Source organism: Oncorhynchus clarkii, chromosome 24 (assembly GCF_045791955.1).
Source record: "Oncorhynchus clarkii lewisi isolate Uvic-CL-2024 chromosome 24, UVic_Ocla_1.0, whole genome shotgun sequence".
In the NCBI taxonomy this organism is placed as follows: domain Eukaryota; kingdom Metazoa; phylum Chordata; class Actinopteri; order Salmoniformes; family Salmonidae; genus Oncorhynchus; species Oncorhynchus clarkii.
This window is the reverse complement of record NC_092170.1, coordinates 11,054,853-11,082,852: the sequence shown is the minus strand read 5'-3', so window position 1 is coordinate 11,082,852 and position 28,000 is coordinate 11,054,853. Positions and strand designations below refer to the sequence as shown.

Sequence of the window (28,000 nt, the reverse complement as noted above, 5' to 3'; positions counted from 1 at the left end):
GTTGAATTGTATTTCAACATACCTCTTTATTTAGGTTGATGGGATGACATTGACATAATGACGTTGATTCAAATATACCATTTTAGTATCAACATTTAAACAAGATAAAATAAAACATCTAATCAAATATGAAATTCTACTTAATTTCAACCACAAAAAATATACTGTATATGGAATACAGGATGTGGAATTTTCAACGCACTTTCAACATAAACATAGTTCTGATGATTATGTTGTAATTCAATTGATGTAACAACCTGTTAGTCAGGTTAAGTAATTGTATTTAAGTTTTACCCTAATTTCAATGTTTACTATGCTGGTTGAAATGAGATGAACAGTACTGGGGCCTGTTGCACAAAAGTAGAATTAAGACATCCGGGATAAATGACTCAGCTGAGCTCAATGAAGCCAAAACATGTGCGTCCAGGCTTAATTGGTTGCACAAAGACCAAGCCAGGATGAGCAGACACGGATTCATTAAGCCAGGTGAAACCAATCCTGGATAGGTGCGCGCTCACGGCTCACTCAAATAGACCCCGCCACAGATCACAGATTAACTGATTTACCATGGCAACTAGAGCCGCGTACTTTTCCCCGTCGGAAGCACAAATCCTCATGGAGGCATACGAGGAGGTAAAAGATATAATTAAGAAGAAAGGCAACACCGCCACAGTGATAAAGCAAAGAGAAAAAGCGTGGCAAAGTATTGCAGACCGCCTGAATGCGTAAGTAGTGCACAATTACACACTCACCGCTCCGCTGAAACATCACAATTACAATTCAAATATTTAATTCACATCTCCAAAAATGCAGTTGTACTGTAATTATGAAACGGTTAATTTTTTTTATTGAAATGCACTGCAGATATGAGTGAAATTGTGTAAAGTAACTCCATCACACTGTATAAAGCTATGATAAAATTTTTGATATTTTTACTGAAAACAAGACAAAAATACCAAGTAATTTTTTGCAGTGTGACTCCATTAAGTGTGTGTGTGTGTGTGTGTGTGTGTGTGTAGATTAAACATGAACGGGCCAAAACGGACATGGCAGCAGGTCAAAATCAAATACAAGAACATTCTGCAGAATGGTATGGTCCCTGACTAATATTTAACAAAGCACAAGCATATATTGTACCCAGAAGGTGCCTGCTCACACATTGTCTGTACTGTTTTAGCAGTGAAAAAGAATACCCACAGACAAGGCACGGGTGGTGGGTCACCAAAGGCTGACCTTACCCCAGCAGAGGACATGGCCTTGGAGCTAAATAAAGGCAGGCCCGTCTTAGAGGGGATCCCTGGGGGGAAAGAGACGAGCATAGGTTCCTCCCAAGATGCCACCCGCTTCATTCAAGGTATGTCCTTCCATCTCTACATGGGATACAACCACATTCATATTGAATCAATTTGGACTGTCTGACTTTGGTTTACCTATTGCCTTGCAGTGTCTGGCAGCACTGTGTTCCTGTTAGAGCCACCAGCACAAGCACCAGACGATGCTGATCCAGTGAGTACTCCATCAAAGGCATACTGTAGGCCTGGCATGTCTTGTCTACTAGCTTCAATATGAATCCGATTAAATGTGATAGGGTGAAGGCCCCAGTGCAGCAGCAACAGCACATGATGGAGACGATGATGAGGAGGAGACCATCTCTCTGGATTCCAGAAGGCATGAGGTATCATGTTAAGACTGTGAAAGTACTATTTACTCTACAATGGTGAGGAGTCCTCATCAAAATCAAAAAATCTAATTTCTTTTACAGGACCCAGATGCTATACAGTGGGAAAACCAGCCTGGCAACATAGTGCGTATTAATAAAAGGACACCACATCCTGCCAAATTCCAGCTGCGCTAATTGTATTGTGTTCACAGAGCTCACAAGCTATCAGAAAGTTGTATGGCAACCACCTCCGGTGCCAAATAGAACTGGCAGACATAGACATTCAGTACAAGAAGAAAAAGATGGAAAATCTTGCACTGGAGTTCGAAATAAAAAAGAGGACAATTAGGAAACTGGACCTTGAAATAAAAAAACTTGAGAGGGAGGTGAGATATGCCTTCAATGTACACTGTATGCTAACTGTAACACAAATGTATTAATCATTATTTTTCTTTCCTCCCCCAGCTCCAAGAAGATGACACAGCTCAAAATTAAAATTAGGTATATTCTCGTAAAGTCAAGTGAGCCATGACATATGAGCTCTTATTGTGAGCACACAGGACGGTGGCATCTTTCTAAGGTTTTTTTTATTTTCCCAGCAATCAGTACAACCAAGTCATCGTTATAAGGCATCGCCCTCTTTTGCCCACCCCCCCCAGCACCAGGTGTGGCCACTAGCCTATATGAAGGCCCAAAATTGTGTGTTCCTTTCTGCTCTGACAATGGCATGCCCATTCGTGCGAGATGTGGTGGATGAAGAAGCACTTGTGCTGAGGAGAGCCTTCAGGTGAGAAAGGGTCTTCAGGGACCGGTTGGACCCACTGGCCTTCCCTGATGACCATCTATATGAAAGATACAGGTTTTCTGCAGATGGCATCAGGTATCTATGCAGACTACTGGGTCCCAGGATTAAGCACCGCACTGCACGGAGCCATGCACTGAGTGTGGAGCAAATGGTTTGTGTGGCCTTGCGCTTTTTTGCTAGTGGAGCCTTCCTGTACTCAGTGGGGGATGCAGAACAGCTGAACAAGGCCACAATTTGCCGCACAATAAGGAGTGTGTGTCTGGCTATCAAAGCATTAGCAGATGTCTTCATCTCCTTCCCTGGCCACAGAAGACTCTGTGACATCAAAGAGGAGTTCTATAGGATTGCAGGTAAGAGGATCTACAAATTACAGGACAACTGTTAACACATAGTAGGATACTCATTACTTTGTGTGACAGGTTTCCCCAATGTCATTGGTGCAGTGGACTGCACACACATAAGGATAAAAGCCCCCTCAGGTGCCCATGAGGCCGATTTTGTGAATAGGAAATCCTTTCACAGCATTAATGTTCAGGTGAACATAACTTTTTGATATTGTCCATTGACGAACACTCTGCATTGCCAGTGATGTGCATTGATTGGTGTAATATTCCTCATCTTATGATTTCAGATGGTCTGCAATGCTGACTGTGTGATCAGCAATGTTGTGGCAAAATGGCCTGGCTCAGTCCATGACTCCAGAATCTTTCGGGCCTCTGAAATCTATCAGTGCCTATCACAAGGTAAGCCACACAACCCCTATTTATAACCATCATGGCTGTGTCAAGAATATCACTGTGTTTATGAGGTAGTAATGATGAGATTTTGTGTTGACAGGTGAATTCTCTGGTGTGTTGCTGGGAGACAGGGGGTATGGCTGCCAGCCTTTTCTCCTGACACCTTTCACAGACCCCCAGGAAGCACAGCAGGCCTACAACCATGCCCATGCCAGGACCAGGGCCAGAGTTGAAATGACCTTTGGCCTCCTGAAGGCACGCTTTCACTGCCTTCACAAATTAAGGGTCAGCCCTGTTAGGGCATGTGATATTACTGTGGCTTGTGCTGTCCTTCACAATGTGGCCTGCCTGAGGAAGGAGAGGGCCCCCAGAGTGCCACCAGCCATGGACTGGGACAATCCGGCAATCTTCCCTGATGACGACAGTGGTCGGCTGCTGAGGGACCAATATGTGTTGAATTATTTTAGTTAGTATGTGTGCTTTCAATTTTGGTTAAATATGTCCTGCGGTGGCAGAGGAATTTGGGTTTTTTTGGGTTCGTTTTTTGACGAATTTGGCCTCTTATGATGTTTGTGCGGTATACTGTGTGTAATACAAGGCTGCAGGGAGGCTACTGCATCCATTCATTTGTCTGTTCAGTTGATGTGTATGGATTTGTCCTGCATTTATTTTAGTGTGCAGACATGCAGGGTGTGTTATACACATTCAAAGGTCTGTATATGTATCATTTTGTATAATATGCTTAGATTCTGTGCTTTCCATCTTGTAGAGTCACTGTGACTTCAGTTTTGAAAGGAGCTGATGGTTTACCTGCTTTGTTTTGTCCTTATTCAATAAAGGAACATAATGTTACACATTGTGTTTTTATATTCATATGGAATGTGTATTTGTTTATATGACAGAGTACTAGGGCCACACTGAAGAAAAAGGATAAAGTCATAAATTTATGAGGCTGGTTCTTTCTGCAGAAAAGCTACATATTGTTTTTACAGTTTTGATACTTATGACAATGTGATACTTAATATTCTGGCACATCAGCATGTCTTTGTTTATGAAACCATACTGAAGTACAATTTCACGAAATGCCCCACATCTGTCATTTTAACAACTGTCCTCCTTTAAAACAACTGGTTACAATATTATGACTTGTGTTTTTTTTCCCCTCTGTGGCCCTAATATTCTAGCATTTTATATATAGCCTTATAGTCTATGGGAAACTGTAAATTATCTAATGATAGCAACATCATCTAAAAATCATTTTTTATCCAAAATCATTGAAATTAATGATCACAAACGTTTAAATAACAGTGGGTCTAGTTATATGTGATAACAATGTATAGTGAGCAGTGAAATAACTATTGGTTTCCATTTGTGGTGACTGCTGACTGACATTAGGGATGAGATTAAATAGATCCTGGAATTTAGCCTGGTCTGGAGCAGGCTAGCTCCACAGAATAAATCTCCATGGTAATTTATACCATAACATATCCTCCTGCCCCCTATCCATCTTTAGTGCAACCGGATTACGGATCAATTGAGCCAGGATCACCAAGATATCCTGGCTTAATCCCTTATCCTAGTTTTGTGCAACAGGCCCCTGGTTGATGACTTTGTGGAAATCCACATGTTTTCCACATACATTCCACGTCACAATAGGTTGACAAATGACGTTGATTCAACCAGAGTGTGCCCAGTGGGATGGCTTCAGGTAATTCAAATTCAGAGAAGACTGATTTAAAAAAAAAAAAAAAATCAAGATTGTCATATACCCAGAATCTCATAGTATATACGCATTGCATAAAACAACAATTGGTTATGACTATACAGAAGGCAAGTATTATAGGATCCAGTACTCGATAAAGATAATAAAATCTGATGGAGAAATGAAATTGCCTTTTTAATTCGGCTAACATCAATAGCTACAATCAACAGTCACATCAATGGATACTGGATAGACGATATTACTGCAAATGCAAATAATCTGTGCTTTACATAAGCAAGCGATTCAATTTGAGATTTCTTCCAACAATTACACTAGCTAATAATTCTAATAATTAAACTGGTTGTTTGGATCCTGGATGCCTGATAACAGTTCCATCATGACATGTTCCTGTCCGAATCATCTCGTCTTTATCTCAACTCGCACATTATTTCCCCTTGCTTCCAGACTAGCATATATTTTGGTATAGCGGGTTAATATAAACCTCGCTGTCTGCTTGTCCAACCTCGGAAACAATGTTTAACTCTTCAATTTCTCTGTGACCAGACGAGACAACCTTTTCTGAGCTAGGCGAAATCACGCATCAAAGCCATTATCATGAACAAATCCAAGTAAATGCCAATAGAAAACGAAAATGTAGCTAGTGTACGGTCATTCCAGGTTCAATGTTTGACTTGACTGAGCTGAAGTTGGCTAGCTAGTGACACGAAAGTTATCCTGCTTGCATAGCAACCATTTTGTTTAGTAGAACTGATGACCATCTTATTGCATAGCAACTATGCAAAAATATTTAACGACTAGGTCGCATCTGTAGCAACATGACCAAAAGAACAACCAGATTTTTGTCCGCTCTATATCTCCTGGTAGAATAATGTCATTTTATGAATTTACTTATCAAATAAAGTCAATGAAAATATGTAATTCATTGTTATTTTAATATGTTGGTAACAGATTTCTAAAAACAATAAGGCATGCAAGGCAGTGCTGTATCATGAATAGTCACAGGCAAATAAGTCGACTCCGTTCTAGCGTCGGGCCGAACAACGCCATTTACCTTTGACTGTATTCATGATACAGCACTGCCTCTTGTGCCTTTTCACTAACTAAACCCTCAGTATTTATTAAAAATAATGTGCTTGTTTCAAAACATCACTGGATCACAAAAGTGCCCACCTGTTAAGATACTATACCCCTTTCACACTAGTGAGCCGAGCCCAGCAGTACTGACCTGGTTAATAATCCACCCTAGTTGCTGGAACCATGCTGGAAAGGACAATGTTAAAGGAAAATACGTGAGCCAGCACAGTATGGATGGGGTCAGCAAGACGGTGTGAAAAGGGGCACTAATGTCAACTGGAATGTCTGCATGTCACATATTTATTCATTTTCCTGCCTTGTGCATCAACTCAAAACCATGGCACACTGCCCGAGATCACATTCGGGGAGGAAGAGCATGTTGTGATGTCACTTCATGTGTCTCCTCTGTCAGGTTACAGGGCTGTTATACTCCTTGGTGGGGTCTGAGGCAAAGGCTTGGCTGGCCACTACAAGCCCACAGCCGAATTAAAACTTAACCTAACTCATCAATGTTCAGCCACTCCCAACAGGTAAGAATAATATTAAGATTCTTCCCGGTCGCAAGTAGAGATCTGTGTGCAAACAGAAAAGTTGTCGGGCTAATGTCTTTCAGTGCAAACAGTGGGTTGTTTGGAGGAGGTTTACTCAGTCATTTACAACTGTCACAGCTTTCCAGTTGTCAGAAGTCCAGTTATTGATCCCGCTAGTTTAGTTCTTGGTTTTTAGGCAGTCGATATCAGATGAGGCAGTCCCATGTTTAGAGTGCTTCTTCAGCACATCACACTCGAGTGCCTTCCCCATAGGGCAGGGGTCACCTGGATTGGGTATTTTTCTCTTAAAAAGGTCAGTGGCTCATAGTGCATAGAGAGACAGAGATAAGCAAAATGTGGTGTGCCTTGGCGTCTCACTAGATTTCAGATACCTAGTAGCACAGTATCCCTGGTCTCTGCCCTGACCTCACAGGCTGCCCTTGTGGCTGGCGCAGTCGTCACAGACGCGGACAGGATGGTCCCAGCCACGGGAGGGCACTGGGCGGCTCTTTGAGGAGCAACCGCTGCAGACACCCTGGCCACATGCCCGGCAGTGGTGCTTGGACATACTGGGGGTGAAAGCTTTTCTGCACTTATGGCACTGCACAATCTGCTGGTCGGGGGTCCAGTAGTCAGGCCGGGCCACTCCCTTCACAAAGCCTGGAACATGGAGGAGAGCGAGATACATAAATAGCTGTTTATTGACAGTCAGAGCAGAGGATAAAGACTATAATCTTTGTGAATATAATATTAAATGTTGTATCTTGTGGATTTCTGTCTGCATATGCGGTAAAATGTCTATGGTACCTGGTGTGAAGTTTTTTCCCAAGTGTTTTTGTGAATACACAGAGACATTTATTTGTGATGCGTTTCTCAAACACGACGCTGGCCCCAACATGACGCTAGCCGTACTCACACAGAGGGTAGTCCACTGCAGTGGTGACCATGTCTAGAGTAGACTGGGCCACCTCTGTCAACCTGCGGGCCATCAGCCCCCGCGGCTCCACCACAGACACTACAGGACACGAAGAGAGACCAACAGAGCCATCAGGATCACTGGAAAACATGTTCTTTTAACCTCTATTTGACGAGAAAGTCCCTTGAGAGGAGTCGTTGAGGGAGACATGAATGAACACTTACTATTCACATCAAACACCTTGGTTGTCTCCCAAACTGAACCCTATTCTCTTTGCTAGTGTACTACTTTTGGCCAGAGCCCAATGGGTCCAAGTAAGTAAAGTAAGATGGTAAGTCTTCGGCGAGTAAGCATTGTCCGAGCCAGAATGGCCGCCCTCGGTCAATAGTTCAGTGTAAAAAGGAACTGGGCACCATTTAGGACGCGTCCCTCATTCATTGTCCCATTCATTCATTACAAAATAATAATAATACATTTGACTAAAAACTGACCCTGAATCAGACTAAGTTGGAGGTAGCATCAGGTTTTACATTAACATCCATGGCCCAACACTGATCCTAAAACATTAGCTGGCACCCTGACCCTGGTTGGTGGTGTCGGTCCCTCCCTGGCGGTGGCAGGCATCACAGACCCGGACGGGGGTGCTTCCCCAGCCCCTCTCAGGTACGGGCATCCTGCGGGTGGAGCAGGCCTGGCAGAAGCCCTCGCCACACCAACGACAGTGGTGCTTCCTCTCTGCCTCCTCAAAGGGCTTCTTACAGCAGTGACACACCTGGGGGACAGGCACAGAGCACAATAAGATTAGAATGTCAAGAGCCCGTAGTCAGAACTATACACTCACAACCATACCAAACAACTCTGTTCAGTGCCACATCTGAGAATTAAAACAGCCATTTGTTGGTTTTCCTCACTATAATGATGATATATTGGGTTTAGAATTAATGCGGCGTCCTTTTGGTATTTGGGCACTGGGTCGATCACCTTAATAAAAACAGCTATTCTTAGGGCTCTGCTATCTGTTCAAAAAGCCTGTGAGTGTGTTGCTGGTTCGATGATGCTGTGAGAGTGATGACTCACGGTGATGTCCGTGTTGGGTCTCCAATAGAGCGGGGCCACCTGGTCAGTGAGCCAGGACGTGACAGCCTTGGTGGGGCCCGTGCTGTACTCCGACACAGACTGGATCACAAAGTTCATCCCATCCAGCACCCTCTGCGCCGCATTCTGGTGGTCTGTCAGGAAGGCCTCAGACTGGACATAGAGACAGAGAGAGCAACGGTCAGAAGGAGAGGGAGGTCACCTTTGAATGTATTTGATATCTATGTTGGCAGTGTGTATTCATCCATTCATAATTGATGATGATGACCATGAACCATTGAAGTGCAGTGTTGTTGTTGCCAGTGCAAGTAACATTATCTTCATTAACCTTTGATAGCGGACATACTTTGAAAGTTAAATATATGCCAGACACTTTGCATATAAATTCCAACCAGTTCAGTCGCAAATGCCCCTAAACATTCTCACTGACACTTCAATTGAGCTTGAGTGACTGTTTCTCCGAAGTTCCTGCCAGTACAATGAGGGGTGTTTAGGACCAGGCGGCTCAGCTCACCCCCTCCCAGACGTGTTTGACATCGGGCCGCACCACGCCGCTCTCTGGGTCCTGGTTGCCCAGCCAGTACTGACGGCTGCGGTAGATGATGCCACAGCTGCCACACTCCAGGACATACCTGGCAGGGCAGGTGCACCGTGGAGAGAGTGGAAGGAAATATATAGTGCATTGGCTTAGATGGCAGAGTGGATACTATGTATCTGTGAATGACTGGTACTTCATTGACTGGATGGTTGAAAGGGACATCTTTAATACCATCAAAAAGTAAGTGTGTGTGTGTGTGTGTGTGTGTGTCTGCAAAGAGTCCAGATTACTTAAACAACTCACCCAGACCAGGCGTACTTTGCCAACCCAAACCAGGGGTTGTCTGTGGAGGCTGAGGTTTTAGGAATGACAATAACCTCCCTGCCACCCTCATAGCACCGCTGTGTGGGTAGGACCAGATCAGGGAGAGCGCACACAACGTATGATTAATGCTAGCTTCATACCCTTGGTTCATGCATTTGCTAGTACGACAAATTGTTCAACAATATCTCCACAGGATTCCATCCTATATCATATATAGAAGAACACTTTCTTGTCCATTTTCTTTTCAGATCACATTAATAAGTCTATATTGCTTCCAACCCAACTAAATGTATCTTTCTCTCTTACGTCCCATCACAGACCATATGTGAAATGTCTTACCTTGCAGATGAGGACCTTGTTGTTGTACTGGTGAGCGTACTGACACAGTCCGTCTGCCAGGTGAGGGACTCTGTCTCTGAGATGGTTCATCCCGTTCTTACAGCGGATACTGAGGAGAAAGAAAACAAGGACAATGAATCCATCCATCACATACTTAACATGTCTGATCACCTGCCATGTTGGCGGATGGCCAAAAGGCGTCGCTCCTTTTCTCCTAGCGGCACAAGATGTTAGACGTGCATCATAACATCATTTATAACGGTGACAAACAAGGCTTCATACTCAAGCAGTGAGAGCCTGTTAAACCAATGTCTATTTCTGGATATGAACACCAATCAGTGTGTTTAGGGAAAATTCGGCTTCTGATCTAGCTCAAATTTCCCAAGTTAAAAAAAGACGCTGTACATCATGAAAACTCGTAGATATGTATGATATACATAGGACAAACAGACTTTTATGCTTCCTTTGTGGCAACCCATCTGGGAGGGACACATATCCTAGCACTACCTGCTCACGTGGAGCAGGTGAATACACCATTCATCAGTGCACACTGTGGCAAAACATGGAAAATGGTTTGCAATGAAAACGAGCGCTTCAATTGGACAAATGCAGGTTAGTCCCTCCCCATTTAGTTTTGATTCATGTGATAAAGTTACTCTGAGCAGATACATGCAGCAGACGCAGGGAAGTCACTTACTTGCAGCTGAGGCAGACTGAAGAGCAGGTGAAGTATTCGTCAGGGAAGAAGGAGTAGAGGGGGATTTTGTTGTCTAAGATCTCCCCACAGAACCTGTCACTCAGGGCCTGGAGAGGAGGGGAGAAGGAGAGAGAGGTGAGGCCCAGGGGATGGATGGGGAGGAGCCAAGCAGGGTCATGAGGTCAAAACAAACAAAACAAACATTCATTGGTTGGTTTTTGGAAAGGCCTATTTACCCAGACAAGCACATAATTCCCATGACCATTAGCTAGTACCAGCATTACCTGTCTATCAAACAAATGAATTATGCAACAATGCAAAGAGATAAACACACACAGACCTGCAGAGCGCTGAAGACGATGGCCGGTTGGCGGGGCGATCGGGTGGCTGTGTTCCTGACTTGCTGGCGTACAGCCTCCAGGAGCAGAGAGTAGTTGGTCGATGGAGTGATGGTCTGGGTGCCCACGTACTGCACTGAGCTGAAGGCCTCGGTACCCAGGCCCAGGTCATGGAAGCGCCTCTGGAGCTGAGTGTCTGCATAGCCAGGGACATCTGTTCGCTCTGTGGGGACAAAGTAGGACAACGTCATGGGTTGAGTTCACACACCCAACTGACTGTTGAGTAAATAGTGTAGTATGTGTGACTTAAGTAGTTGTATCTGTGGGTGTGTCTCACCCAGTGTAATGGCTGGGTGTGATTCTGAATTGAAATAATATGTTAGCGTGTTGTTGTTCAATTACTTTTTTTATTGAATGTTATTTATCCCCAAGGTGCAATTACTTTGGGCAAATGAGTCTGAAACAACATGACAGCATAATCTAACCATTCCACAATGTGTTGTCTAACACAACTCATGAGCAAATTGTTGTGTAACGCATGTATAGAAACATATGATTGCATGTGGTGCATGTTAGTGACTGGGCCTCTCCTGTACATACCATGGCCCAGTAGCTGGGTGTGGGTGGTCTCCTGGAACACGATGACCGCGGGCCCCAGGGAGGAGAGGGGAACGTCCATGCCACAGCGGCTGGAGAGGGCACGCAGCTCGGGGGTGAAGTGCTTCAGGTAGGCCCCTGAGGCGCTGCTTAGGAACTGGAACATGTCGTTGTGCAGCCTCTCGGCCCGCGTGCGGTACACCACCACGTCCGATACGGCCAGCACCTTCAGCAGCAGACGCAAGCGCTGGTTCTGGTTGGCCGCCGCCCCCAGCAGGCCCTCTGTGTCCAGAGCCACCAGGCCCAGCACGGGGTCAAAGGCGGCCCACACGCCCACTGTGCAGGAGCTGGGGGCTTTGGAGGTGTAGAACACAGTATCCCCGCCAAACAGGATGTGGTTGAGGGTGTGGGACTTGCCGTCGCCCGTGTTGCCGAAGATGGAGAGGACCTTGACGCCCAGCATGTCCCCGCAGCCCAGCCTCTCCAGGAACTGAGCCTCATCATGGACCTGGGTTAATGGTGGAGAGGATGGGAGATCAAGTTATGTTATAGTTAGCTATAGGATGTTATGTTGTCAAATACATGTCAAATTACTTTTCCTGTAGGAGCAATTTAGGCTTACTTATGTGGTTGTTGTGTTGTGTATATAGTTTGTCTATCTTTATTCCACTTAATGTGAACAGTAGAGGGCACTATATCGATTTGGGTCATGGGTTACATGTATAGGCAGACAGGTAACCAGGAAGTATGGAAGCAGATAGGTATGGAGAGAATACATGCAGATGTAATTGCCGTAGGTACATATTTTAGTTCCAATGTGTTAATGGTGAGCAGGGTAAGAACAACCACATAAATAGGACAAAATGGCTCCTACATTAGCATTTGGCCTAACAATTGTGTTATCAAAGGTCACTTTACACTGACAAGTAGGCTCAGGGCTCAACCTTACCCTTATTCATGACTCAAATTGCATTTCATTACAATGAGCCATTGAACATCCCCTTTATCCTTGTGAGGAAAAATGTCCCGATGCTCCGATGATACCCAAATCCTCTGTCTAAATGCAAATACACCTTACACGCGTTGCAGTTTTTAAAACATTTGTAATTGGAATTTAACATTCATATAAGCGAGCAATAATTTTCCTTATCCAAAAGATACTTACTGTATGCAGTTTACAGGGCTCTACAGGTATAACAATTTGAATCGCATATGCAACACATTTTTTTGCTGTGCGACCTGGAATTTGAATTTAAGACCATCAGTGCACCTAGAAAAAACATCACACAGATTATAATTGTTGCAAATGATTACTTCACTGTACCGCAGCCCAGGTGCCATGCCCGTCATGCTTGCACCATTACTACAAAGAAAATGTCTTGTTACTTAAAATATATGTCTTTGCATTCCTAATTTCTTTGTGTGCTCCTGCATTTTTCAACAGGCACACACGTGCTCCCTGTAAAAAAGGTCAGCGTAGAGCCCTGGTTGAGGAAAGTTTATTTTAATGTTTGTGACCCCCTTTTACTTTTTTGTTGTTGAAGGGGGGATGGGGGTTACAGGTACAAAAAACAAAGAAATGCATATAATGATCACCACAACCTGTTGCATCCCTCAGTCCCCCATCCCTCCTCCCGTATCTTCCCTCCCCAACCAGAAACCATGCCGCCCACACCAGCAGTGCTGCCTGCAAGTGGTAATCTTCTACGATTTATTGAGAGATTCAAGGGGCTATTATCATTAAGTAACATAACATATTCAAAGCATTGAATATTTAAATTCATGCACTTCTAAAAAAAAAATATATATAGATATATTTTTTCCTTTGCCCTAGAAGCATATAACTGCAGGGCACTCCCATATCATATGAAGGAATGTGCTTACCTGGTGTAGGGGACACAGTGAACAGTTGGGGCCAATTTCAACGTTAAACGTTTCCTTGGTGTTAAATACAGTCTACGAACAAACTTAAAATGTATAAGTTGATGGTTCGGTTTACGGGGTGCAAAGGTCATATTTATCCATATTCTATTCCAGTTAAAGAGTTGTCCAGATTCAATTAGATCTGTGGACCATACTTTAATGGCTATCCCAGAATGACCTTTCCAAAAGTTGCTTCTATATATTTTAGAGATCAGTCCTTTCAGGAGCCCAGATCATTTATTTATAAATCCCATCATTGGATGGTTCAGTAGTTGGATTTCCAAAGGGATTCCATAAGAAAAAAAGGAAATCGTGAATATAGAAAAAAGGAGTTGCCTGGTAATGTGTATTTATCTTTTACATTTTGGAATGTTCTCAAACCCTTGCTGTCCATGATATCAGTAAGGGTATGGGGATTCCACATTTGGACCATTGGGGGGGGGGGGCAAAAGGCCACCTTCCAGATAACAAGACATTATTGTGAAATATTGGAGTATGGGCATGCCATTTTCATTCCCAGTTACATTGCTTTTCAATAATAAGCCTTGAGGGTAGTTTTCATTATTTAAGGGATACTGTATATCAGTGAAGACCACTTCTTCCAGGGTAATAGGAGACACCATATTTCTCTCTATACTTAGCCAGGGGGGAAGAAGAATTATGTCTAAACCAATTTATGATGGGGCGGAAATACAATTTAAAGTTTGGTTCGGAGAGTCCTCCTACGTCTTTCCCTTTTTATAAATTGTTTTATTTTATCCTGAGTCATTTACATTACCATATACACTAACGTTCAAAAGTTTGGGGTCACTTAGAAATGTCCATGTTTTTGAAAGAAAAGCTCATTTTTTTGTCCATTAAAATAACATCAAATTGATCAGAAATACAGTGTAGATAGACATGGTTAATGTTTTAAATGACAATTGTAGCTGGAAATGGCAGATTTTTTAATGGAATATCTACATAGGCGTACAGAGGCCCATTATCAGCAACCATCACTCCTGTGTTCCAATGGCACGTTGTGTTAGCTAATCCAAGTTCATCATTTTAAAAAGGCCAATTGATCATTAGATAACCATTTTGCAATTATGTTAGCACAGCTGAAAACTGTTGTTCTGATTAAAGAAGCAATAAAACTGTCCTTCTTTAGACGAGTTGAGTATCTGGAGCCATCAGCATTTGTGGGTTCGATTACAAGCTCAAAATGGCCAAAAACAAAGAACTTTCTTCTGAAGCTGCCAAGAAATTGCCAAGAAACTTATGTTCTCGTAAAACGCTGTGTACTACTCCCTTCAAAGAACAGCGCAAACTGGCTCTAACAAGAATAGAAAGAGGAGTGGGAGGCCCCGGTGAACAACTGAGCAAGAGGCTTCATTAAATAGTACCCACAAAACACCAGTCTCAATGTCAACAGTGAAGAGGCGACTCCGGGATGCTGGCCTTCTAGGCATAGTTCCTCTGTCCAGTGTCTGTGTTCTTTTGCCCATCTTAATCTTTTATTTTTATTGTCCAGTCTGAGATTTGGCTTTTTCTTTGCAACTCTGACTAGAAAGCCAGCATCCCAGAGTCGCCTCTTCACTGTTGACAATGAGACTGGTGTTTTGCGGATACTATTTAATGAAGCTGCCAGTTGAGGACTTGTGAGGCGTCTGTTTCTCAAACTAGACACTAATGTACTTGTCCTCTTGCCCAGTTGTGCACCGGGGCCTCCCACTCTTCTTGCTATTCTGGTTAGGGCCAGTTTGCACTGTACAAGACCTTCAGTTTCTTGGCAATTTATCACATGGAATATCCTTCAATTTGGCGTCACAAACTGTATGATTGACTTTGCATGTGGAGCTTTCCAGTGAGGGTCTGCGAGGAAAACCGGTAGCGCATTTTATGAAAATTCCTGTCTGACCAAAAGACGACAAGGACCCAGCCAGACCAGACCCTTACTGTGAACTGCACAGGGGGAGATATCATCTGTGAACAATTGAGGGACATATCTTCTGAAATTCAGTAAGTCAATTTAAAAAAAATGGTATACAAAATTCAAATAAATTATGGAAACCTAATTAAGGGGAGTAACACATAAAAAGGTACCCATAGTCTTATAGGAGAAGGCTATTCACTAGTCTTATAAGAAGACTAGAGCGAGGGCGTAACGGTACCATGGAAAGCCCCACTGACAGCTGTCTGTAGGCATTTATAAGAGAAGTGTCTATGTGGTCTGCAGCCATTACTAATAGCATGTGGTCTTATTATATATGTATGTGAAAGATACATGTGGTGCATAAGAAGTAACGACAGAGAATCATTGAAGATGCACATGGGGTAATACGGGAGATTATCGAGTGTGTTTGGGAATAGTACTAAGTGAATGTTGAAGTTGTGTGAGTGTGTAAAGGACGTGTTAATCTGATTGATTGAAATTTGGATATTAAACTGATGAAATATGGATAATAAGAGGGAATGAGAGCTATCAGGAGACTAGCTCCGGTGTCAGGGGACTAGCTCCGGTGTGAAAGAGGTCTGAATGAATACCCCAACCAGTTCTGTGTGAGCTGAGTTTTTCGATCTATAACATTATCGACAGTTCTGTTATCTAGGGGTTTTGTCCACCACCACCCATCGTAGTCTGGGACTACTAGCACGAGGTGTTATTGAGCATGGGGTGTTTTATGAATATATAGAGGAAGTAGCGGCAAGATAACCGTGGTGCATAGGATGCAACGATAGACTTTTCTATGTGGTCTGAACCACTGATAATAGCATGAGGTGTTATTGTTATTTTAGGCATTTATGAATCATTGAAGATGCACATGGGGTGGTGTGGATGTAAAAACCTAAGTCCACCACCGCCCTTCGGGTCTACAGGTAGAGGATAACATCTCAGGATCTCAATCGAGGATAACAAGTCTCATTAGTAACGAGGATAACATGTCTCATCAGTAACGTTATGTATGTGGAGATATGAAAGGATAAAGTACTATTCCCGAATATGCTTTTACTACAATTGACATATGAAGAGTATAATGGGTTACTAGAGATAAAGTAACATATGAAGAGTATAATGGGTTACTAGAGAAAAGTAACATATGAAGAGTATAATGGGTTACTAGAGATAAAGTACCATATGAAGAGTATAATGGGTTACTAGAGATAAAGTACCATATGAAGAGTATAATGGGTTACTAGAGATAAAGTACCATATGAAGAGTATAATGGGTTACTAGAGATAAAGTAACATATGAAGAGTATAATGGGTTACTAGAGATAAAGTAACATATGAAGAGTATAATGGGTTACTAGAGATAAAGTAACATATGAAGAGTATAATGGGTTACTAGAGAAAAGTAACATATGAAGAGTATAATGGGTTACTAGAGATAAAGTACCATATGAAGAGTATAATTGGTTACTAGAGATAAAGTAACATATGAAGAGTATAATGGGTTACTAGAGATAAAGTACCATATGAAGAGTATAATGGGTTACTAGAGATAAAGTACCATATGAAGAGTATAATGGGTTACTAGAGATAAAGTACCATATGAAGAGTATAATGGGTTACTAGAGATAAAGTACCATATGAAGAGTATAATGGGTTACTAGAGATAAAGTACCATATGAAGAGTATAATGGGTTACTAGAGATAAAGTAACATATGAAGAGTATAATGGGTTACTAGAGATAAAGTACCATATGAAGAGTATAATTGGTTACTAGAGATAAAGTAACATATGAAGAGTATAATGGGTTACTAGAGATAAAGTACCATATGAAGAGTATAATGGGTTACTAGAGATAAAGTAACATATGAAGAGTATAATGGGTTACTAGAGATAAAGTACCATATGAAGAGTATAATGGGTTACTAGAGATAAAGTAACATATGAAGAGTATAATTGGTTACTAGAGATATAGTAACATATGAAGAGTATAATTGGTTACTAGAGATATAGTAACATATGAAGAGTATAATGGGTTACTAGAGATAAAGTACCATATGAAGAGTATAATGGGTTACTAGAGATAAAGTACCATATGAAGAGTATAATTGGTTACTAGAGATAAAGTAACATATGAAGAGTATAATGGGTTACTAGAGATAAAGTACCATATGAAGAGTATAATGGGTTACTAGAGATAAAGTAACATATGAAGAGTATAATGGGTTACTAGAGATAAAGTACCATATGAAGAGTATAATGGGTTACTAGAGATAAAGTACCATATGAAGAGTATAATTGGTTTCTAGAGATAAAGTAACATATGAAGAGTATAATGGGTTACTAGAGATAAAGTACCATATGAAGAGTATAATGGGTTACTAGAGATAAAGTAACATATGAAGAGTATAATGGGTTACTAGAGATAAAGTACCATATGAAGAGTATAATGGGTTACTAGAGATAAAGTAACATATGAAGAGTATAATTGGTTACTAGAGATATAGTAACATATGAAGAGTATAATTGGTTACTAGAGATATAGTAACATATGAAGAGTATAATGGGTTACTAGAGATAAAGTAACATATGAAGAGTATAATGGGTTACTAGAGATAAAGTAACATATGAAGAGTATAATGGGTTACTAGAGATAAAGTACCATATGAAGAGTATAATGGGTTACTAGAGATAAAGTACCATATGAAGAGTATAATGGGTTACTAGAGATAAAGTAACATATGAAGAGTATAATGGGTTACTAGAGATAAAGTACCATATGAAGAGTATAATGGGTTACTAGAGATAAAGTAACATATGAAGAGTATAATGGGTTACTAGAGATAAAGTACCATATGAAGAGTATAATGGGTTACTAGAGATAAAGTAACATATGAAGAGTATAATGGGTTACTAGAGATAAAGTACCATATGAAGAGTATAATGGGTTACTAGAGATAAAGTAACATATGAAGAGTATAATTGGTTACTAGAGATATAGTAACATATGAAGAGTATAATGGGTTACTAGAGATAAAGTACCATATGAAGAGTATAATGGGTTACTAGAGATAAAGTAACATATGAAGAGTATAATGGGTTACTAGAGATAAAGTACCATATGAAGAGTATAATGGGTTACTAGAGATAAAGTAACATATGAAGAGTATAATGGGTTACTAGAGATAAAGTAACATATGAAGAGTATAATGGGTTACTAGAGATAAAGTACCATATGAAGAGTATAATGGGTTACTAGAGATAAAGTACCATATGAAGAGTATAATGGGTTACTAGAGATAAAGTAACATATGAAGAGTATAATGGGTTACTAGAGATAAAGTACCATATGAAGAGTATAATGGGTTACTAGAGATCTGATGAAGCAACAATACAAAAAAAGCATAATAATATACAACTTGCACACCACCCGTAAACGTACGTATGTGGTCTAAAAAGTATTAAGAGAAATTAATAGTATAATGGGTTACTAGATTTGATAAAGTAACAATGTATCAATGCATCATGGGTTACTAGAGTTTAACATGATAGGTAGAGACTTAGTATGGACAGAGCATGCCATCTATAGGGGACTGATAGACAGTGCCATCCCAGTTATTATGAAAGTTGACCCCAGAAAGAGACTCTAGTCTCAAAATAAAAAAAGAAAGCTCCCTCCAAAATGTATCTCTTCCCTTCTGAATTGGCAGATGTAATTTATAAACTCAGCGCATTACATGTTAATCTTAAAATAACATGAATACACGTGAAGCAAAAAGTGAATATCCAACAGATATTGGTAATAAATATTAAGAGGTAATTGTTATGTTAGACTAAAATTAAAACAATGGAGAAAGTTATCATGTTTGTTTTGTTTTAAACCTTGCAATAGGGGGAAAAGCAGAACATTGAGAGTGATCCAAGTGTATTAACAGTAGTGATTGAGAAGGTCTTCCTATTGAGAAGAAGGGAGTCCTAGTCGAGGGAAACAGATATGGAGACTAGTGAAAGTAACAAAGTGAATGGTGATTGGCTTTCTGATAGCACTCTAATAATGCAATGTCTTAGTAATTTGAAGAAATAATGTTTCAATACAAGGTCACATGATGAACAGAGGGATTGAGCATTGGGATTGATATTAAATTAGAGGCCATCATCTGGTGTTTGGGTTAGAGATACGTTTCCTGTGAAACAGATTGAGTTCAGTGAGTACTGATGGCTATCAGGCTGTAAGGGACTCAGTGGGACATTTGGAACAGAGGTATGAATCATTGAATAAGAGATGTTTTTGACCATTTCCAAAGTATTATTACTCAATTATACAGTTTGGGTAACACAAATGATTTAAGCAAGAAGGTAATGTCATCTAAAAAAATATTCTGTTTCCATTATGTGAAACTGTGTCCAGAATTGAAGTAGATCCAAGCAAATGTTTTTAGTACTGAATATTGAGCTGATAACCCAGCACCAACTCTTTGAAGGTATATTTGAACTCTTTGAAGCATATTTGTTAAACAGGTTTCATATTTTGACTAGTTGGGTTTACAGGGACATATGTCAATGCAACAGGTCAAAAAGAGAAGGTTACAAAACAGGGGCTCTGGGATTGTTTACTTTAGAAGGTGGCTGTTCCGCTTAACGGGACACTGTCATCTGACATGTCTGAAGTATGCATTCTGTATATGCATGGTTTTATCAAGACTTCATGACAAAGACGCAGTAAACTCAAATAAGATTACGATTTTTTTAGGACTGATTAACATGTGTAAACTAAGTACATGTTTATTTTCTTCCGGGATTTATGGAATGTCCACTTCCAAGTTCTGATGAGTTGACCAATTATTCTGTATCTCTCCCTTTGAAATGCTTTCTGAGGCAGACAGTTAGTATAAAAGGTACATGAATCTGGCTGTTAAGGGAGCTTCCAAAATAAGTAAGGCCTCACAATTTTGTTTGTTTTTAGCACCCACACACAACCCACCTGTTAATTAATACACTGCTCAAAAAAATAAAGGGAACACTTAAACAACACAATGTAACTCCAAGTCAATCACACTTCTGTGAAATCAAACTGTCCACTTAGGAAGCAACACTGATTGACAATAAATTTCACATGCTGATGTGCAAATGGAATAGACAACAGGTGGAAATTATAGGCAATTAGCAAGACACCCCCAATAAAGGAGTGGTTCTGCAGGTGACCAGACCACTTCTCAGTTCCTATGCTTCCTGGCTGATGTTGTGGTCACTTTTGAATGCTGGCGGTGCTTTCACTCTAGTGGTAGCATGGGACGGAGTCTACAACCCACACAAGTGGCTCAGGTAGTGCAGCTCATCCAGGATGGCACATCAATGCGAGCTGTGGCAAGAAGGTTTGCTGTGTCTGTCAGCGTAGTGTCCAGAGCATGGAGGCGCTACCAGGAGACAGGCCAGTACATCAGTAGACGTGGAGGAGGCCGTAGGAGGGCAACAACCCAACAGCAGGACCGCTTCCTCCGCCTTTGTGCAAGGAGGAGCAGGAGGAGCACTGCCAGAGCCCTGCAAAATGACCTCCAGCAGGCCACAAATGTGCATGTGTCTGCTCAAATGGTCAGAAACAGACTCCATGAGGGTGGTATGAGGGCCCGACGTCCACAGGTGGGAGTTGTGCTTACAGCCCAACACCGTGCAGGACGTTTGGCATTTGCCAGAGAACACCAAGATTGGCAAATTCGCCACTGGCGCCCTGTGCTCTTCACAGATGAAAGCAAGTTCACACTGAGCACATGTGACAAACGTGGCAGTCTGGAGACGCCGTGGAGAACGTTCTGCTGCCTGCAACATCCTCCAGCATGACCGGTTTGGCGGTGGGTCAGTCATGGTGTGGGGTGGCATTTCTTTGGGGGGCCGCACGGCCCTCTATGTGCTCGCCAGAGGTAGCCTGACTGCTATTAGGTACCAAGATGAGATCCTCAGACCCCTTGTGAGACCATATGCTGGTGCGGTTGGCCCTGGGTTCCTCCTAATGCAAGACAATGCTAGACCTCATGTGGCTGGAGTGTCAGCAGTTCCTGCAAGAGGAAGGCATTGATGCTATGGACTGGCCCGCCCGTTCCCCAGACCTGAATCCAATTGAGCACATCTGGGACATCCTGTCTCGCTCCATCCACCAACAGACTGTCCAGGAGTTGGCGGATGCTTTAGTCCAGGTCTGGGAGATCCCTCAGGAGACCATCCGCCACCTCATCAGGAGCCACCTCATCATTTTGACTTGTTTTAAGGACATTACATCAAAGTTGGATTAGCCTGTAGTGTGGTTTTTTACTTTAATTTTGAGTGTGACTCCAAATCCAGACCTCCATGGGTTGATAAATTTGATTTCCATTGATAATTTTTGTGTGATTTTGTTGTCAGCACATTCAACTATGTAAAGAAAAAAAGTATTTAATAAGAATATTTCATTCATTCAGATCTAGGATGTTATTTTTGTGTTCCCTTTATTTTTTTGAGCAGTGTATTTGTTAGTGGTGTTAATACTGATTTATTGTGTGGGGTCTTTATTTTTAGTGGATTTTTCACAGGTTAGAAAGGATGCACTTTAAAGGGCACACAAATGCAATTTTCTGAAGTGTCTATTGTCAGAGTTTTGGCTGCACACATGTAAATTATCTTGATAAGAAATGTACTGAAAAACCCAATGTAAACCTGGTACACAAAATGTTTGGAATGTTAAATAATGTCTGAAGTACAGGGAAAGAAACACTCACTTAATGGGATTGAATGACCTCAGACCTCTGTTCTGACTTTCTGGTGAGGCCTGAGCACCCTCACTAGAAAGACCAGAGACAATTAAATGGGCTATGTAAACACTAATAACTAGGAAGACGTTTATAATGTAGCAATAGCCCTGCGTGTGATTCAGACCACGAGAAGGACAGAGAGAGCGCGCTCCCCCTGAATGAGGGACACTTGTCTCTAGTCTATTTTACCATTACCTTATGGGATACAATTATTTCCTTGTTTTTTTGGGACACATGAATCACGATGTGAGTCATGTGTCTAAATGGGGAATAACTAGTCCCCTGGGGCCCCTTTGTAAATATGCAAATAGATTTTCTTCACATGCCTGAAACTAAAATGAAGATATGTTGTTAATGGTTGACAGTTACTCCAAATGGACTTAAGTTTTCCCCCCTCGAGTGATATATGAAGAAGTGTATTGCTGTTCTTGTTTTGTTTTCTTTGCTTTTGTCTTGTGTCAATACCAATCTCAGCAGATTGGGTCTGCTGGATGGTCTGGATTTCTCCCTAAGGATTGGCCCTCTAACTCCCTGACCCTGTAACTCCGCAGTGAGATCGCCAAGATGATAGGGGAGTGTAAGCCAATTTGGGAGGGGAAAAAAATGGTTTCCCCTGTGTGTCGTTATTCTCATTGATATTTGTCTTAGACATTTGTGTTAAGAATATTGGAAGCAGTAATCATTTGTCATACAGTGAATAATTTGTCTGGATTTCATGAATCAGAAATGCCCTAAACTAAAACTGTTGTTCTGGTCTGTCCTCTCTCGAGGTTATGGCAAAGGTGACCACAGATGGTATCTAGATGCATGGAAGGAATACTGGAGCCGACCCCCACGACATTGGGGGACCTAACAGCATAGGTGGGAGTCCCCTCGATGTCCAGGGGATCACAAATTGAATGTAGGATTTTGTAGTAATGAAACATTGAAAAAGCCATCAGCTCTTTTACGAGACACTGAAATTTGAAGTTGGCAGTCGTAAGTGTAGTGGTCAGACAAGCTCTTATGTCGAATTTCTATTTTCTTAAAGAAACTCGGGTTGTAGATAGTAGTATGAAATAGATTTGTGAGAATGATTTACGCCTGTGACTATAAAGCGTACTCTTTTGTCTTAGGAATATGTGCTCGTCAGGAATCAATGAAGTTGTAATCAGAGACTATATGCTGGAGAGCCTTGGTTGCGTGTGGATTGAAGTTATTCATATTAGATTTGTCCCACATGTCATTCCTGTCTGTCCCAATAACCAGATGGAATTCAGCTAATTCTAACAATATGCTGTTCAGAGAATGAGAATTAAAAAAACGTAGGATCATATGAATTTGGAGCGTACACATTAATAAAAGGGCATTTTCTTTCCATTGTGGATACATTTAAGGAAAGTGATTCTGCCTTCTTGGTCTTCCTCTTTACACAAGATGGTTTCTTATGTATCATTATGATTACACCTTAAGTTTAGTTTGGGGATGATGAAAAAGCAGCCAGTTTGTACAAATGGTTCTTTATTCTATGAGCCCTTTTGGAGCAGGTGTGTTTCTCGGAGCATTGCTAGAATTACATGGTTTCTTGCTAGGATACCAAGACACCTGGAACGTTTAATAGGATAGTTTAGGCATTTCAAATTCACCCCTTCCTGGACTCTACAAGATGTGTCAAGTTGGCTGGATGTCCTTCGGGTGGTGGACCATTCTTGATACACATGGGAAACCGTTGAGCGTGAAAAACCCAGCAGCGTTGTAGTTCTTGACTCACTCAAACCGGTGCACCTGGCATAATAACGTAAACACTCATTCTTCCAAACAAGCTATTGTCCAATGGATTGATGATCATATTATGACCAAAACAAACTGCTATTTTAGCCTACAAATGGTGTCAGTAGAGGAGGTGTTAAACCTATTGAAGTCATTAACCGATGGAAAATCTACAGGTTATGATTTTAGGGATTTAAAAAACTGCTATGCTGCTCCCCAGATTGCAGCTCTACTGAAATAGATATTTAATTGGTCACTGGAAAATGCATGGAAGAATGCTAAACTGTGTACAATCCCGAAAGAAAGCAAAGAACCCATTACTCCTGCTAATAGTCGACCAATTAGTCTACTCCTTTCACTCAGTAATATATTGGAGGGTATTGTGAGTAGACATATGGGAGTACATGAAAAATAGTAATCTGATTACAGCGAAACAGCATGCTTATCACAAAAACCATTCCACTACCACTGCATTGGTTGACAAGTGGCTCCTTGCTATGGATAATGGCAGGTTTGTGGGTGTACTATTTTTAGATTTTAATGCAGCATTTGATTTAGTGGATCATTCAATAATTTTGACAAAATGATTGCATTATGGGTTTAAGAAGGCAGCATTGAATTGAGTACAGTCAAATCTAACTGACAGGAAACAGTCCACCTATATCAATGGGTCGTTTTCTTCCCCTCATGCTTTAAACTGTGGAATACCGCAGGGCAGCTGCCTTGAGTCACTTTTTTACTTAATATATATACACACCAAAGACCTTCCTTATGCCTTATCTGAAACTCAAGCTACTATATTTGCAGATTCTACAATTTATACTGCAAGACAAATCAGTACAACAAGCTCTACTAGTAGTTCAGGGAAATATCAGGGTGTGGGTTTGCCGGAACAAACTTGTTTTGAACACCAAGAAAACCAAGGTTATGTTGGTCTGTTCCACCAGGAAAAGGCCAACACAGTATGGGATACAATTAAGTATGAGGAAGTACAAATTGAGGAAGTGGCAGAAACCAAACTACTAGGGGTGCAGCTAAACAACTGCTTATCATCATGGTGGTTTCAAATAACTCATCTATGTAATAAAACAAATTAAAACTGCATGCATGATCGGAACCATGGCTAAACAATTACCGGGAAAGATTCTTAAGCAAACAACCCAAGCATTAATTGGGAGTCAGGTGAACTACTGTTCTGTGGTCAAACAACCCAAGCATTAATTTGGAGTCAGATGAACTACTGTCCTGTGGTCTGGGGAAATGCATCAGCAAGTTAAATTAGGAGGCTGCAGATTGCTCAGAACAAAGCAGCAAGGATTGATTTAAGGTGGAGATATGGTTATTCTGTTGCAGTCATGCTCAATGCTCTTGGTTGGTCATTAATCAACAAGATAATTGAAAAAAATTTGCTTATTTTATTTCACAAAGTACACCACTTAAAACGGCCAAACTATTCACACCAGTATTCAGTTGGTAAGAGGCAGACATTCAGTAAATGCTAGGAATAGATTGTCCACCATCTGTGTTATCCAGGTAGAAAAGAGAAATCGGCAAAATAACATTTTGATTTAGAGCAATAAAGAAATGGAATCATTTATCTGAGCAAACCAGAAACATTTCAAAATATAAATGTAAACAATACTTTAGAACCATTTAAATAAAATACATTGGAAGGTATGGTAGATGAATAATCAGTCTATCTTTTCAGAGAGTTAGAGTATTTATCTGGTCAATATGTCAGTGTATTATATCTGTCTGTAACAGTGTGTTATATCTGTTTGTAACAGTGTATTATATCTGTTTGTAACAGTGTATTATATCTGTTTGTAACAGTGTATTATATCTGTTTGTAACAGTGTGTTAGGTGAAAATGTGATTGTATTATAAATTGTATTTGAATGTTTAAGGACTCTTGGAAGATTAGTCCAAATGAAGACTAAAAGAGATCCTAATAAAATCAAATCAATCTATACTATGTACAAAAAACATGAAGATGTATTTGTAAAAACACCGCCCCCAAACGAGACTACACTTCCTCCCCTCCAATTTCCGCTTCAAACAACCAAGACTACACCCCCCCCCCAATTTCCGCGTCAAACGACCAAGACTACACTTCCTCCCCTCCAATTTCCGCTTCAAACAACCAAGACTACACTTCCTCCCCTCCAATTTCCGCTTTCAAACAACCAAGACTACACTTCCTCCCATCAAATTTCCGCTTCAAATGACCCCAATGGCGCATAACAGGGAAGGAAGTTTAGGACCTCGGATGGGTGCTGATGGCTGTGCGTTCCATAATGCAACTTTGCTAAACTGCATACAGTAGGTGCATCTTTCGTAATCTAAAGATTCTTTATCCTACATGTGAAAGTTAAGTTCCATAGGTTTCCAAAACAGTATTGCACACTGGATTATTAATGTTTCTAAATGTTAAAACAAAGCGTTGGGATTGTAGTTCATTGATCCAGCTGTGGTCCTGGTGTTCAGTTGAGAACTCAAGGGCTGGGTAGCTAGCCATAGACCCTTGGACTCTCGAGAGCTAGGCTCAACCCTACAAGGGAGTTAATTAGCTTCAGTCAAGACTTGTGTGGCTAGCTGCTTTCTGGAGCTCCCAATTGTATTGGGTGTTGCTCCCAATTGTATTGGGTTGCACAAAAACAGTACACGGAAAGCCAGAAGTTAAAAACGATTCCCTTTCAACTGACAGTGCCGGTGGGCAGGATGGTTGGTCATTATGATGGGGGAATTTGAGACTGAATATCTGAAGAAGAATCGTATTACTAAACAGACTTTCCAAACGTGGACCCACTTTACTTTGACATGAGGTAAGCAGAGAAAAAGTGAGTCTGCAACAGACCCATGTTTGGAAAGTCTGTTTAATAATATGATCATTTAAATATTTTGTCTCAAATACCCCCCAGTCATAATGACCAACCATCATGCCCACCGGTCCAGTAAATCAATGTGTAATTGTACTTAACTTCTGGCTTCCCGCAGACTGTTTTTGTGCAACCCAAAAAGACTGGGAGCAACGTGTATGTAAATACACCCGGGTTGCTAAAAGCAGCTAGAGTGTGGCGTTTGCACAGCCTGATTCATTGGGGACTTTCCTGAAAGGAAACTGAAACAAGGCCAGTCATGACAGACCATAGAGATAGATAGAGGACTAATATTTATATCTGCGCCATTATAGCGTCTGTGACCGCATGGGCAGCGCAATTGAGGCTACAACCCACCCTTTGCCTACTTTAAAATTGCGGAAGCCCTCAATGGCGCTGCCCATGCCAAAACTGACTTTTGGTCACTAGAGGCCTCTATAATTCTCTATGTGACAGACATCAAGGTATAATACTCCTGCCCTTTTGAAAACAACCATCTTTAACGTTAAGTATGACTAGCTAGTCAAAGTTACATCGCTAAGTTTGATCAGTCTTATCAAATTAGCTGCGTGTCGACCATTTCGACAAAAATGTATACAAAATAATAGCCGGGGCTCCCGAGTGGCGCAGCGGTCTAGAAGCGTCACTACAGACCTTGGTTCGATCCCGAGCTGTATCACAACATAGTGCGGCGCACAATTGGCCCAGCGTCGTCTGTGTTAGGGGAAGGTTTGGCCGGTATTGTAAAATAATAATTTGTTATTTAACTGTCTTGCCGAGATAAATAAAGGTTAAATATTATTTTAACAATAAATATATGTTCATTGGCTACCGTAGCAAGGTAAGGTTCGACGAGGCCCATGTCAACATAACGAGTAACGTTAACGACAGCTAACTAACACCGTAGTTGGCTGTTACTTGTGCAAGACGGGATGGCAACGTGACATATTTAATTTTGTTAACACAAATATGAAAGCTGGCTAATGTTACCCTTTGGCCAACCACTTTGTTTTCATTCTTCCTAGCCAGTTAACGTTAGTTGCGTGCTAGCAAGCCGACGTCGTTACCTGCAGATTTTCTTGTTCATCAACCAAAAGAAAACTCCGACCATTTTCCGGGTGATCTTCTGTTTTAATGTGACAAAGCGATACCTCCTCCATTTCTTTCATCAGTACTTCGGACATTGTTATTAAACCATCCCTGGTAATAGAAACTTCCCCCACTCCCGAAAACAACAATACAACACATGGATTGGTGAGGTAGGAGCCATCAGCAATGGAGCACGCAAAAGACAACGTAGTTACGTGAGGAGTGTTCTGTCGTATGCTCAGCAGCAGCACCATCTTGTGGTGAATATGCAAAT

At 41.3% G+C, this 28,000-nt stretch overlaps 1 protein-coding gene across 1 annotated transcript; it reads right to left on the bottom strand.

Moving 5' to 3' along the window:
* Positions 1-6: 6 nt before the first annotated feature.
* LOC139382779 (zinc finger FYVE domain-containing protein 1-like) lies at positions 7-27,980 on the bottom strand. The gene is made up of 12 exons (XM_071126926.1): positions 27,705-27,980; positions 11,377-11,881; positions 10,779-10,999; positions 10,439-10,545; positions 9,742-9,850; positions 9,382-9,479; positions 9,055-9,172; positions 8,523-8,693; positions 8,028-8,217; positions 7,446-7,544; positions 4,798-7,189; positions 7-340 (listed from the first exon to the last, which is right to left on the bottom strand). Exons 1-11 carry the CDS (start codon positions 27,978-27,980, stop codon positions 6,957-6,959), a joined length of 2,127 nt encoding a protein of 708 aa, XP_070983027.1. The 3' UTR covers positions 7-340; positions 4,798-6,956.
* Between the last annotated feature and the right edge of the window lie 20 nt (positions 27,981-28,000).